Genomic DNA, 15,561 nt, shown 5'->3' on the forward strand with positions numbered 1-15,561 from the left:
GAACACCCTGTTAGGTTTTCAAGGGTAACTGAAACAGTTTCAGTTTTTAAAAAAAAGGAAATATTTCCAACTGTTAAATTATCTTATTACCCTGAAAAAGTGACACAAAGTTCAGCTAATATATCTGATAACTGTTAAATTAACTATTGGTGTGTTTTGCCTGCTGAATCCATCCTTTATAATTAGGCTTCAAAGGATTCGATTTTTATGGGAAATGTTGGTAAACACTAATTTCACCATACAAATGCAAACCAACAAAAACATTTTTCCATTGATAATAATTGACATTTACAGAAAGATAAAGTAAGAAAAATGCTGCTTGATTTAAGGATATTTAGTTTGTATATTTTGTAGGGCTGTCAAGAGATTAAAAAAATTAATTGCGATTAATTGCACTGTTAAACAGTAATAGAATACCATTCATTTAAAAATACTTTTGGATTTTTTTTACATTTTCAAATATATTTATTTCAATTACAACACAGAATACAGAGTATACAGTGATCACTTTATTTTTGATTACAAGTATTTGCACTGTAAAATAAAAAAAGAAATAGTATTTTTCAATTCACCTAATACAAGTACTGTAGTGCAATCTCTTATCATGAAAGTTGAACTTACAAATGTAGAATCATGTACAAAAAAACCTGCATTCAAAAATAAAACAATGTAAAATTTTAGAACCTGCAAGTCCTACTTCCTAATTTTAGAGCACTCGGTCCTACTTCTTATTAGGCAGTCGCTCAGATGAACAAGTCTGTTTACATTTGCAGAAGATAATGCTGCCCGTTTCTTGTTTACAATGTCACCTGAAAGTGAGAATAGGCGTTCTCATGGCACTGTTGCAGCCTGCACCGCAAGAAATTTATGTGCCAGATGCACTAAAGATCCATATATCCCTTCATGCTTCAACTACCATTTAATGGGAGATGTGTATATGCTGATGACGGGTTCTGCTTGGTAACAATCCAAAGAAGTGTGGACCGATACATGTTCATTTTCATTATCTGAGTCAGATGCCACCAGCTGATTTGCTCTTTTGGTGGCTCATATTCTGTAGTTTCAGCATTGAAGTGTTCTTCTTTTAAGACTTCCGAAAGCATGCTCCACACCTCGTCCCTGTCAGATTTTGGAAGATACTTCAGATTCTTAAACCTTGGGTTGAGTGCTGTAGCTATCTTTAGAAATCTCACATTGGTACCTTCTTTGCGTTTTGTCAAATCTGCAGTGAAAGTTTTCTTAAAATGAACAACATGTGCTGGGTCATCATCCGAAATTGCTATAACATGAAATATATGGCAGAATACAGGTAAAACAGAGCAGGGGACATACACTTCTCCCCCAAGGAGTTCAGTCACAAATTTAATTAACGCATTATTTTTTTAACATGCATCATCTGCATGGAAGCAAGTCCTCTGGAATGGTGGCCAAAGCATGAAGGGACATATGAATATTTAGCATATCTGGCACATAAATGCCTTGCAATGCCGGCTACAAAAGTGCCATGCAAATGCCTGTCACCAGAAAGTGAGAACACTGTAAATAAGAAGAGGGCAGCATTATCTCCTTTAAATGTAAACAAAGTTGTTTGTCATTGGCTGAAGAAGTAGGACTGAGTGGACTTGTAGGCTCTAAAGTTTTACATTGTTTTGTTTTTGAGTGTAGTTATATAACAACAAGAAATCTACATTCATAAGTTGCACTTTCACAGCAAAGAGATTACATTACAGTACACCTCTAGCCCGATATAACCCTGTCTTCAGGAGCCAAAAAATCTTACCGCGTTATAGGTGAAACCACGTTATATTGAACTTGCTTTGATCCGCCGGAGCACACAGCTCTGCCCCCGCCCCCGAGTGCTGCTTTACCACGTTATATCCAAATTCGTGTTATATTGGGTTCCGTTATATCGAGGTAGAGGTGTACTTGTATGAGGTGAATTAAAAAAATACTATTTCTTCTTTTTATCATTCTTACAGTGCAAATATTTGTAATAAAAAATAATATACATTTTGATTTCAATTACAACACAGAATACTATATATACACACACAGACACACACACACATGAAAATGTAGAAAAACATCCAAAATCTGTAATAAATTTCAATTGGTATTCTATTGTTTAACAGTGTGATTAAAACTGCAATTATTATTTTTTAATTGCGATTTTTTTTAGTTAATCGCATGAGTTAACTGCGATTAATCGACAGCCCTAATATTTTGACATGTGACGTTAATAATTTGTGTTTTAATGGTTATAAAGTTTTAATTTTTTTAATCTCAACATTTACTGTAATAAAATAATTAATTTCTCAGCCACCCCATAATTTCCTGCAACTCTGAAAATTAAGATAATAGAACAAAGTGCTGAAAAATAAACATTGATATTATCTGTCAAAATCATAAAAAGCTAATTCTGCCAATGCGTTTTGTAATACACCATTTTCTACTTTTTGCTATTTCTCATGGTAAAAGCTGCAAGAGAAAATATAACCCAGTATAAATGCTATGCTGAGAAATATTGAAATGAAGCTGTTAGCCTCTCCCAGTACTTTAGGATCTGGATTTACAATTTCAAAAACAGCTAGCAAATGCCATCATCGAGGCATTTCATTTTGCATTCCAGAGAGTCTGAAATGTAGTATCCTTGTAATCACTCCAACCTTACAGACCCTACCTGTAGGACTCCATCAGAAACTCTAGCTGCACAAATATCTACCATAAATAATTTCTTTGTAATCAACTAGATTCTACTGCAGCAAAAAACTGCTTGGCTCCACAGATCATTCGTACAGGGGATCAGTTTGTACAATAGCATTTGAAGATCAGCCTTTTGATCTCTGCATTACTGTTGCTTTTGTAACCTGTAGTTGTATGATACTGCTGGTAGCCACATGGAAAACATTTTGGACTGGACATATCAATCTGCTCATAGACCCTGACAGAACAGCTAGCTACTTTGAGATGAACTGGTAAGTACTAAGTATTATTTCTTTCGTTCTACTCCTTTCGAGGCTCCCCTACATAATTCCCAAATAATCATGTGAAAAACACAGCTCTCCATAGTTCACCAAACCAGGAGCTCAGGTTTCAATCAATTGCAATGCTCAAGAGAGTGCTTTCAGTCAGTGCTTACCTCATTGTCCGACTCCACAAGTACTTGATCATATTCACTAAGGGCTACTAGAAACATGATAGATGTGACATTTTCAAAGCAATGTATCCATTTTCTTCTTTCTGATCGTTGGCCTCCTACATCCACCATTCTGCAAGGTTAACAAAATCCACATCAATTCCAGGGGAAAACAAAGCCTAATAAAAATCAATGTACATCCACTTATGGAGCATCAAATTCAGCAATGTAGGTAATGAACAATTTGGGTGGAAACCAAAAAAAAAAAAATCCCTTTTTTTGTTAGCAGCCATTCCATTAATATTTAAAAATCAACAGTGTATGTGTTGTGGGGGAGGCAGGTTGCCTGGTTTCCTTTTTAAGCCTGACATGGCTTATAGATTTTAATAATTATGAGCTTCATCCGCTCAAGTGCTCTGCTGAAATCTCACTGAAGTAATTCTGAGCATCACTCGGGGAGTGCTTGCAGGACTCAGCCCCATAGATTTAGCAGAAACAGGCATGCAGAGCCTATGGTAAAGCAGTTTGTAGCCAAAGAAAAACGATTGTAACTGAAATAGTTTCTGTATTTTTTCCATATAATTACAAGATATATTTTGCAAGTAGCAAATAAATTTCAAAAGATAACAAATCAATATATATTGGGGGACAGATGATCTAGTGAGAAATACAATTTAATCTTTTGGATGGGATAAGTGAGCATATGACACATAAGTAAACTTAGAATCAACATAAAATTTGAAAAACATGTTTTATTGAAAGTGCCTAAAATGTTTTTTCAATTTCTGCCAAGAACAGAAGTTAGTCCTTTATATGTGTTTGGATAGGTGTTCATCCATTCCTTCAGTATCAGCTGCTTAAAAATGACATAGTGTTACAATTAAAAATAATTAAATACAATCAGAAAAAAATTATACTATTCCTATTACACTTTAGTCACTTGAAGAATATGATGGAACAAGCATATAACAGACTGAAATCTGGTATGATAGCATAAATGTCCTCTTTTTGCATTTTGAATTTGTAATTGCAACACCCCATTATTCTGTATTCATTTAAAAGCTTTAGCACTTGGTGACACAGATATGGAGGAGTAGTAGTGAAATGCATACAAGGTATTGAGTATTCCTACTGAAAACAATGAACATGAGCTAAAAAAATTTGGGCACATAACATAAAATAAGCATTTTCAGAGTTTAAGTTAATTCTCATCCTGAATTCCAGAAGAGCCTCAACTCAATCTCCCTTTTGCAGGCAAAGTTTTGCACTGACAATTAATTATCAGCCCAAAAGCTCTTATTTACATGTTTAATTTGCAGGTGCAATCAAGTATTTATATTTTTAAGTGACAGCATTTGCACTTGAAATTAACTGTGTGTAAAATTATTTGTAGAAGTAAAAGTAAGCTTGCAAATATGTGAACTCATTAAAAATTAAGCCCTCTAAGTTTACCTTTGAGCTTCATCTAATAAATAGGAAAAGAGGATGCACAACTGACTTTGGTTTATATATGTTAAAATACATATAATTTGTAATTAAACATTGCTATAAATATTTTTAAAAAATCAATTCCAGATTATTTCACTATGACCATAAGAACTGAATTAAACTATACACAAGTTCATTTTCTCTCCCTCTCTTGATCTCTTTACTTATTCCTTATAGTCAGTTGGTAACAACTTGTGTACAATAATGAAGAAACAAAATGATCAAACAAATAACTAAAGTGTGGAATCATTTTGTTTACACATTTTTTTACCACTATGTGATATTTTATATAACTAACATACAATAAAAACAAAAAGAAATGTATTAAGCATTTTTTCTTGTTTTCTACCTGAAAATGACGCTTTGTAAGTCGAATGGATATTCAATGATCCCTGTTGTTGGGACTCGAACTCTAAGCACATCTTGTTGGGTGGGCAGATAGGCAGGTTCTGCTATACGGTCCAGGTCGTTAAGATAGCTACAGACAGGGAGAAACAACAGGAACGCAAGACAGTGACACCATAATCCCACTGAGGAAAGGAGCAGGGCAGGTGAGGAAGGGAAATGGGGGAGTGGGGTGGGAAGAAGTGTAACAGAAATAGAGTATAGGTTAAAAAAAAAGGGGGGGGGAGAAGGGTGCAAGGAAGTTCACCATTCTTCCCACCTACAGAACCCTGCTCTTAATGAAATGCCATTACAGTCTGATGTTGGCAAAGAAACCCTACCACAAGTGTCTCGGCATTATTATTTTCCTTTTCACCAGATTATACTTGGCTTTCTCTTAAGGAATTCCTACATTCAACCCACATAAGTACTCAACATTTTAAAAAACAAGACAAAAAAATATCAGAGAGTTAAAATTGTGTAATTCTATATACAAATGTAGATATTAATTACCTAATGTATAGAAAGAGGTGTTCAAATAGATTTGCATGATTTTCTACTGTATCTGTATATGGGAGCACACACAAAGACAGGCACAACAGATAGCTAGATACACACAGGGGCGGCTCCAGGCACCAGCGCAGCAAACGCGTGCCTGGGGCGGCAAGCTGTGGTGGGCGGCATGCCGATCTCTGTGAGGGTGGCAGTCAAGCAGCCTTCGGCGGCATGCCTGCGGGAGGTCCGCTGGTCCCGTGCCTTCAGCGGCAATTTGGCGGTGGGTGCCAAAGGCGCAGGACCGACAGATCACCCGCAGAAATGCCGCTGAATCCGCATGACCAGCGGACCGCCCGCAGGCATGCCGCCGAAGGCCGCCTGACTGCCGTGCTTGGGGCGGCAAAAAACATAGAGCAGCCCCTGGATACACATACCCGAAAATCCTGAACTGCTTTAAAACAAAGGTGAATTGACTTAATGTAGATCAATGCCTGGTTAGGAAACTTTAGGAAGACAAATAGACTCCCTGGGAAACATACAACTGGCCAGAGTCTTACGTGCACAGGAGTTGGGGTGCAGGAGTGGTGTGGGGTGCAGCGGGGGCTCAGGGCAGGGGGTTGTGGTACAGGAGGGGAGTGCGGTGCAGGCAGGGGGCTTAGGGCAGGGAGTTGGGGGGCGGGGTGCAGGAGGCGTTCCAGTTCCGGGGTGGCAGAGGCGCGCATCGGGGCCAGGGCAGGCTCCCTGCATGCCTGCCCTGTCCCTGGTCCCGCACCGCTCCAGGAAGCGCTGCGGCCCCTGGCAGAGGGAGGACAGATGGCTCCGCATGCGCTGCCCTTGCTGCACCTCGAGGTACCTCCCCCGAATCTCCCACTGGCCGTGGTTCCCCGTTCCCAGCCAATGGGAGCTGCGGGGGGCGGAGCGTGGAGGCAAGGGCCCAGGGACCACAGGGACGTTGGGCCGGCCGCTGCTGAAAGTGGTGCGGGGCCCGCGGCGCCACGGGGGGCAATCTTGTGGGCTGGATCCAAAGCCCCGAGGGGCCGGATCCAGCACATGGCCCGTAGTTTGCCCACCCCTGGTCTAGAGATCAGAGAATCAGAGATGCTTAGTTTTGCAGTTCTCAAACTATGGATTTGCGTCTCCAGAGGTAACATGCTTGTTAACAGCAAAAATGTTTTTAAATAAATAATATATAGAAGTGAGAAATAACAGGCCTCAACCCTATCGTCCCTCTGCAAATTTGTGTACACAGAGCCAATCCCTTGCCTCTCTCTAAAAGTGCAAACTTTCAAAAAGTTCAATGAATAGACGATTGTTGAGGGCGGAATAGATCTGGGCGAGGAGAAAAAGTCTGGAGATAAATGTGAGAAGGGAAGGACAGGCAGTAGAAACAAAAGTGAAACTGTTTGAGCAGCATATTCCAGAAGTCTTGAGGTCTTTCTGAGTGTAGCCTTCATTGATTTGAGATCTACCATACCATTCTCTCACTAGAAGGGAAAACCTATAATGGCAGCAGGCCGTAAAAGAGACCCAGTTTGGGAATAAGAACCATTCAAGAAATATATGTTTGCTGATGATGTTTTAAAGAAAGTCACACCAATGAACTGGTGGAAGTCACTTAAGCACTTGGAGTCAGAGACTGTTGAAGTGATAATCTCACTTTTAACAGCAGTAGCTTCTTCTGCCAGTGTAGAAAGAATATTTTCTTCCTTTGGACTAATTCATTCCAAATTGAGAAATCATTTGGGACCTGAAAAAGCAGGAAAGCTTGTTTTGCTTTTCCAGGTTATGAAAAAACAGGAAAACGAAGGTGAAGATGACTGAGTTAGCTGCAGAAGCCAATATTTTAAGTTTCTCATGTTTACCTGGCTGACATTGTCAATTTAATTTTTGTTTTTGTTTCCTAAAAAATTACATTTAACTCTTAGTTAAACCTATTTTAGTTAAAAATAATTTGACAAAAACAAACCTGATTTAAAAAACGTTAATGTTTAACTAAATTCAAAAATTCATATGCTTGTTTTGTTAAAATATTATATGTTTGCTGTTGAAGAAAAAAATCCAGAATACATAACATTACTGTTTTAGTTAAATAAAACAATTTAAAATGTCTGTCTGGTGATGTTCTCCTCCTAATACAGCCTGGAAAGAAAATCCTCCAAATATTAATAATTAACCTGTTGAATTGGAGATAGTTCACCTCCCAATGATTTCATAAACATCTGCTTCAATTACCTTTGGTAAATGAAATAACCAATCAATCATTCATTTTCTGATGTAGCTGTAAAACTAATCTGAAAAGTTTTCAAAATAAATCAGTTAAATTTATAGTGTGTATCTTCTAAATATGAAACCTACATCTATCTCTGAGTTGTGAAGAATATGTATTAAGGTTATAACAACCAACAAGAATGCACTTTTATGTAGAAAACCATGATTAAATCAAATCTTCCTGACTAGTGATTTAAATCATAAATCCACCCTGGCCAGAAGGAACCATTATGATTAAGGCTGCGAGTCTGTCATGGAAGTCATGAATTCCGTGACTTTCTGGGACCTCCGTGACTTCTGCAGCAGCCAATGTGACTGACCCCAGGGCTGCCCTGAGCAGCTTGGGTGGTCCCCAAGCCAGCCGCACCTGCTGCTGCAGCTGGGCAGTCTCGGGCCACCACGCCCCCTCCCTCAGCAGCAGCAGCGCTCTCAGCTTTCCCCTTCCCCCAGGCCGCACGCCACTGCCCCTCCCCGGGCCGTGCACCGCCATCCCCTGCCTCAGAGCACCCATGGCGTCCCTGAAGCGCCTCCGCCCCAAGAGCACCCAAGATTCAGTCAGCGGTATATAATACAAGTCATGGACTGCCTGTGACCTGTCCATGACTTTTACTAAAAATACTTATGACTAAATCTTAGCCTTAATTGTGATCATCTAGTGCAGTGGCTCTCAAACTTTTGTACTGGTGACCCCTTTCACACAGCAAGCCTCTGTAAGTTATAAGACCCCTCCCTCCCCTTATAAATTAAAAACACTTTTGTATATATTTAACACCATTATAAATGCTGGAGGCAAAGCGAGGTTTGGGGTGGAGGTTGACAGCTCATGACCCCTCATGTAATAACCTTATGACCTCCTGAGTGGTCCTGACCCCCAGTTTGAGAACCCCTGACTGCCTCCACAATTTAGGCTGTAGAATTGCACCAAGAATTCCTGCATGAAGCCCATACCTTCTGGGTAAACTACAGCATATCTAATCTGAGCCGGCAGCACCTCCCACTAGTTTGGCAAATAATCTGGTACTGCAACAAGCTCACTGTTAGTAAGGACTGCCAGCAATTGGCACATAGAACTCTCCTCTGCTGTGGTTTAAAGAGCACATAAGGCCATGAAATAGTAATGAAATAAGAATAGCAGTATTGGTGTTAGTCTCATTAACTTGGAGGCATTGAACCATTGTGCTATAGGCTCTTTGTGCTGTTTTGCTAGTGTAAGGCCATAAACCAAGTGGATCTGGCCACCCACGAATGTGCCCAGTGTAGATGGTTAGGAGAATGGGGCATTGCTGGAATGTCCTTGTGCATCTGGCTATTTATGGCTGCAAGAACGACCCCCTGATGCACAGGCACCCAGGAATAAGTCAAAGCAACCCTGAAGCTGTTCTAACCTATGCTGGGTCTGTGGCTGCATGGATTTTTCATCTCTTCTTTTTATACTCCATTACTTTTTAGGCATATCACTAAATACTGAAAATGCTGAACAGATTTTCTTTAGGTGGTTACTATTAAAGGTGCTTTTATCTTTTGAGACAAACCTAGTTAAGGAATAAATAGAGTAGTTCTAGTTGCTTTGAATTAGGGATGTTGATTAATCATAGTTAACTCATGCAATTAACTCAAAAAAATTAATCATGATTAATCACGGTTTTAATCGCACTGTTAAACACTGGAATACCAATTGAATTTTATTAAATATTTTGGATGTTTTTCTCCATTTTCATATATATTGTATTCTGTGCTGTAACTGAAATCAAAGCATATATTGGTTTTGATTATAAATATTTGCATTGTAAAAATGATAAACAAAATTAAAATTGTATTTTTCAATTTGCCTCATACAAGTACTGTAGTGCAATCTCTTTGTCATGAAAGTGCAACTTACAAATGTAGATTTTTTTTGTTACATTACTGCACTCAAAAACAAAACAATGTAAAACTTTAGAACCTACAAGTCCGCTCAATCCTAGTTCTTGTTCATCCAATGGCTAAAACAACCAAGTTTGTTTACATTTACAGGAGATAATGCTGCCTTCTTTTTATTTACAATGTCACCAGAAAGTGAGAACAGGCATTTGCATGGCACTTTTGTAGCCAGCATTGATTTATATGTTAGATATGCTAAATATTCATATGCAGCTTCATGCTTCGGCCACCATTCCAGAGGACATAGTTCCGTGCTGATGACCCTCATTAAAAAAAAGACCATGTTAATTAAAATTTGTGACTGAACTCCTTGGGGGAGAAGTGTATGTCCCCTGATCTGTTTTACCCGCATTCTGCCATATATTTCATGTTATAGAAGTCTCAGATGATGATCCAGCACATGTTGAAGAAGGTACCAATGTGCGATTTCTAAAGATAGCTACAGCATTCACACCAAGATTTAAGAATGCCTTCCAAAATCTGAGAGGGATGATGTGTGGAGCATGCTTTCAGAAGTCTTAAAAGAGCCACACTTTGATGTGGAAACTACAGAACCCAAACCACCAAAAAGAAAATAAACCTTCTGCTGGTGGCATCTGACTCAGATAATGAAACTTAACATGTGTCGGTCCACACTGCTTTGGATTGTTATCGAGCAGAACCCATCATCAGCATGGATGCATGTCCCTTGGAATGGTGGTTGAAGCATGAAAGGACATATGAATCTGGCACGTAAATATCTTGCGATGCCGGCTGCAACAGTGCCATGAGAACGCCTGTTCTCACTTTCACGTGATATTGTAACGAAGAGGGCAGCATTATCTCCTGCTCAACATTTTTACATTATTTTATTTTTGACTGTGGGTTTTTTTCTACTTAGTTCTAGATATGTAAATTCAACTTTCATGATAAAGAGATTGCACTACAGTACTTGTATTAGGTGAATTGAAAAATATTATTTCTCTTGGTTTTTTACAGTGCAAATACTTGCAATCAAAAATACATATAAAGTGAGCACTGTACACTTTGTATTTTGTGTTTTAACAGAAATCAATATATTTAAATAAATGGTATTCTATTATTGTTTAACAGTGCAATTAATCACATATAAACTTGATTAATTGCACAAATTTTTAAAATCAAAATTAATATTTTTAATTGCTTGACACCCTTACTTTGTATCACTTGTTAAAAATAATGTAAGTAAATGGTTATGAACAATGATGGAAACAAAACACTTTTGCTTTAAAGTAGAACACAAGGATAAAAACAAACAAGAATTAATCTGTTAGGTCTGGGAGGCAGCTAGAGCAATTATCAGATTGTCCTCTTTGTGTTTTAGTCATAAGAGCTGAAAGTGAAAATAAATTTGCAATGCAAGAAAACACTACAAATCCAGAAAGATATTTTTAAAAGCGAATCTAAGACAAATTTAACATATAGCTCCAGAGCTATCCTGAAAACATTGAAAAAAATCACTAATTTCAGTTGATAAGCCAAAGGGTTTGATGAGAGTTGGATCAGGCCCTTGGGTTTTTATACTGAGAACAGAGTGAACAAACTGGAACTCCTGAAATACGAATTTTTTAAAAACAAAACAAAAAACAAAAACACCCACCAAAAGCTTAAAACACTAAAAACTAATCAACAAACCAGTTGTCCAAAACACAAGTAGCTTTGGTTTTTTTGTTAGGCCTCAGGAAAGGAAATCTTCATTCATAGGACTGAATGAGCTGTAAATAGTCTACAAAGAGAGCATTATATTCACTACATTCCCAAATACAGAAACAGCTCATGAGGAGGAGGAATTTTTGGAGAACCAACCTCTAAGAAGCATAATCAATTTGCGGTGGAACACTTTAAAAACCTCAGTTGTGGTATGCAATTGGCATAGTGGGAGTTTAAATAAGTTATGTAATAGTGTGCACCTGCATGGGTTTTAAAGGGACAATGATGTAAAGGCACTTTGTTAGATGGTCCAGATCCTTGGCCCAGGATCCCTTTTGTGTCTCTGGAAACTATCTTAAAAGGACAGTGGGGGATTTTCGTTGTCATGTCTTCTAAGTGCTATAGTAATACAAATAAATAAATAATAATAAATAATGGAAATTCCCTGGTTGGCATAAAGATTTTGAAGCAGTCATGTTGAAGGGGTTGGAGGACGGACTGGGAGATTCCATGTAGCTGAAGTATTAGACTGAAGGGTACCCACTGGTGGCAGAAGCTCTGATTGTGTCAGAACTGACAGATATTGACTTTTTGACTTGGAGGGTACCAGTGGAGAAGATGCCACTGGTAGGGGGTCTGGTACCAGTAGACCCCCTGGGCTTTATGGGATTTACAGCTGTGGCCTTCAGACTTAGGAAGTACTAAATCCTTAGGGGTTGAATGAGCAGAGCTGTGCTGGATGTCTTTGAAGCAGACTTAGGGGGAGACCTGCTCTTATGCTTGTGCAAGCATTCTCTGCCTCCCCAACAAGACCCCGACTGGGGGAGGAGGGAGCTGTGGGTATGGATTTCCCTGCAACAGAGGCTGACCTAATGGTGAGAGGCATGCTCCATGTCGATTCAGGCAGATGTACAGGGGGCTCCTTGGCCTGGGTCAGACATGGCCTTCTCCCATGAGGTGTTTTCTAAGCCAAAGTTCCTTTTTCCTCACAGGTACGGTGAGGGAAAGAGTGGCAGATGTTACACCTAGCTGTGACGTGTGCCTCCCTATGACAGTACAAACAGCACCCGTGGTGGTCGCTGACTGAGAAGGAGTGGGGGGCAGGACACAGCTTTTGAAGCCCGGAGTTCTGGGCATAGTCCAATACCCATAATGGGGTACAGGGGAAGGGGAGTTCCCCAAAGCAAGGAATCTATCTAACTAAAAAAAACTCTGCTAAAAGCTATAAAAACTAATAAACCCTTACTATCTATAGAGAACTATATACAAAAAGGCACTAAGACAATTTCTGTAGTATTTTACAGATTGAAGAAATTGAAGGAAAACTCTGGACACTGGAGGTTCCAATTCAGACCATGTGGTAAGAACTGGAGAGGCAGCTGGGGTCCAGTTTCCCCCTTGTACCTTTGGTTGGAAATATGAGGAAGGCAGGGGCACATGCTTTCAAGAATTCTCCAGTGCTGGGTGTATGGAGCACATGTGCACACCCATAGTGGAATACACACAGGGACCAGCGTTGGAAGAAGAAAAATATTTTTGTTTACTTTCTGCACTTGACCACACGTTGGGTACAACCACTTTCATTCTTTCGTTAATGATCAGCTGCACTTCCTGTTTCATGAAATATTATGACAACATCCTCTTCTGCATTACTTTGAGGAAGCTCACATGTATCTTTCCACAGATCCTGAAACAGGAGGTCTGCCTCCAACTGTAAAACATAGAATTTTCTTCCTGTGCTGTTCTGTACAGTGAGTGCCATTTCCTTTTTAAATCCCTCCTGAAGACCCATGTCTTCTCCAATGCAATGAACCAGTGGTTCTCCGCTCTGAATTACAGTTTTTGGTTGTGCCTGCCCCCCCCCCCAACCCAGACAAAAATAGACATTATATTTGCCCCTCCTCTTCTTGGGTTTTCAGGGTCAGGGAAAGCGCATGTGACAGTCTCTAGGGGAAGAGCCAGCACTGGGTCTGGAGGTTGCCAGGAGCGGAAATTGGCAGGGCTGCGGCAGATGTTGACACTGGCCCACAGGCTGGGTGGGCCACTGAGGTGAGTCGGGGTGAGGTGGTGCTCCCTCCCCGAGCCCTACCACACGGGGCTGGCCCAAGCCACCTGGTGTTGCCACTCGCCCCCTCCTTGCCCCCGGAACGTTCCTTCACACCCCCATAGTGGGGCATGGCCCACAGTCTGAAAACATCTGCAATAAATTAAGTCATCTACTTATTTTGTTTATTAATTAACCTATTTAAAACACAATGAAAATATATTCCATCAAGCTGTGCACCACCTTTGGTGAGTAGGCACATGGCATTACTGAAGTTGACATGATCCTTTTTTCCTTACCTGTACCTATTTTTTGTTAACCCCTCTCTGCATCATGTGTGAAATGTCTGTAAGCTCTTTGAGGAGAAATCATGTATTTTTATTTGTATTGGGAAGTGCCTAGAACACTACTGAGTGTCATTACAATAAATAATCATTATCAATATAACTATCATTTTAATTAATTGTATAACAACAGTATAGTTTTATATTATTTTAACACAGTGGTTCCCAAACTTTAACAATCTGTGAACCCCTTTCACCTAAAATATCAAGTCTCACGAACCCCCTCCTAAAAGTGAATATTTCCAGGGATTTTCTCCTTTACCTGAGTGTAAATTATAAAAGCAGTGATCTTGGAAATATAAAATTTGTTTTTAATGACATGCTCATTACACACTATTTATTATTATTATTTATCATTACAGTATTTTTATTACATTATGAAAATGGCAACACTCTTCCAAGATCTCACTTTCGTAGCTTGTATTACTTTGAATAAGCCTATTATAAGACAAGGCTCCTATGTTTCATCAAGGAGTTATCAGATGTGAAACAGCATGAAGGTATTTAAGAAGCCAACTCAAATTGTTCCTCCTACATAAGCATTCAGGTCTTGAGCAGTCCAGGCAAACACCACACATTACAACAAAGCTTAAACTTGTTTTTAAAATTATTATGAAGAACAATACTAGCTGCCTATTTAATTTTTAAAAATATCCACCTCCCTTTCAATTTCTTATAAGGCGTTTTGAAGTTTAAATCTCCTCTGTGTGATAGATATACTTGCTTTGATCTTAGAAGTCCAGGGGCGCCGTGCAGCTGGCCCTGTGCTGCCCAGGTTTCCTAGGGACAGCTCTGCCATTAGGGATTTTTTTCCTGAGAACTCCCTGTAACATTTCATGAACCCCCAGGAGTTCACGAATCCCAGTTTGGGAAAGGACAGTTACCTGTTCCGTAACTGGCGTTCTTCGAGATGTGTTGCTCAGGTGTATTCCACAGTAGGTGTGCGTGCTCGCCACGTGCACCAGTGCTGGATGTTTTTCCCTTAGCAGTACCCGTACGGGGGAAGCACCACTGCGACCCCTGAAGTGGTGCCTCTACATCAGGGGTCCCCAACCCCCGGGCCACGGACCGGTACCAGTCCATGGCCAGTTAGGAACCGGGCCGCGAACCGAGCGCACAGCAGGACATGAGCGGTGAGTGCACAGCAGGACATGAGCGGCTAGGACATGAGCGGTGAGTGAGCTAGCAAAGCTTCATCTGTGTTTAGAGCCGCTCCCCGTCACTCGCATTACTGCCTGAGCTCCGCCTTCTGTCAGATGTTAGATTCTCATAGGAGCGCGAACCCTACTGTAAACTGCGCATGCGATGGAGGGAGTTTTGCACTCCTTATGAGAATCTAATGCCCGATGATCTGAGGTGGAGCTGAGGCCATGATGCTAGCGCTGGGGAGCGGCTGCAAAAACAGATTACATTAGCAGAGGTTTCACTGCACAGAGACCATAATAAATCAATCGCTTGCAGACTAATATCAGAACCCTATCAGTGAGTGGCAAGTGACAATTAAGCTGCATCTGGTGGCAGGCTTTATAGTGGCAAGTGAGTTGATGTACTTCAATTGTACAGCTGCATCTGGTGGCAGGCTTTATAGTGGCAAGTGAGTTGATGTACTTCAATTGTACAGCTGCATCTGGTGGCAGACTTTATAGTGGCAAGTGAGTTGATGTACTTCAATTGTACAGCTGCATCTGGTGGCAGGCTTTAAGTCAGAATCCGACACTTATATTAGTCCGCACGTGGCCCGCCCATTATTTTATTTACCACTTCTGTCCGTGCCTCTTTCCCGCACAGTTTTGGTAAGCCCACAAGCTAACCCT

General features: G+C 40.1%; 1 protein-coding gene across 1 annotated transcript in view; it reads right to left on the reverse strand.

Annotated features, from left to right (window-relative positions):
- LOC123372731 (guanine nucleotide-binding protein G(q) subunit alpha) overlaps window positions 1-15,561 on the reverse strand; it is a 209,101-nt gene that overhangs the window by 44,728 nt on the left and 148,812 nt on the right. Inside the window, exons 4-5 of the mRNA XM_045021101.1 lie at window positions 4,974-5,102; window positions 3,140-3,269 (exon numbers count right to left, since the gene is read on the reverse strand). Of these exons, the coding sequence (XP_044877036.1) occupies window positions 3,140-3,269; window positions 4,974-5,102 (259 nt within the window). The remainder of the gene's footprint in view (window positions 1-3,139; window positions 3,270-4,973; window positions 5,103-15,561) is intronic.

Source organism: Mauremys mutica, chromosome 6 (genome assembly GCF_020497125.1).
Source record: "Mauremys mutica isolate MM-2020 ecotype Southern chromosome 6, ASM2049712v1, whole genome shotgun sequence".
NCBI classification, from domain to species: Eukaryota; Metazoa; Chordata; order Testudines; family Geoemydidae; genus Mauremys; species Mauremys mutica.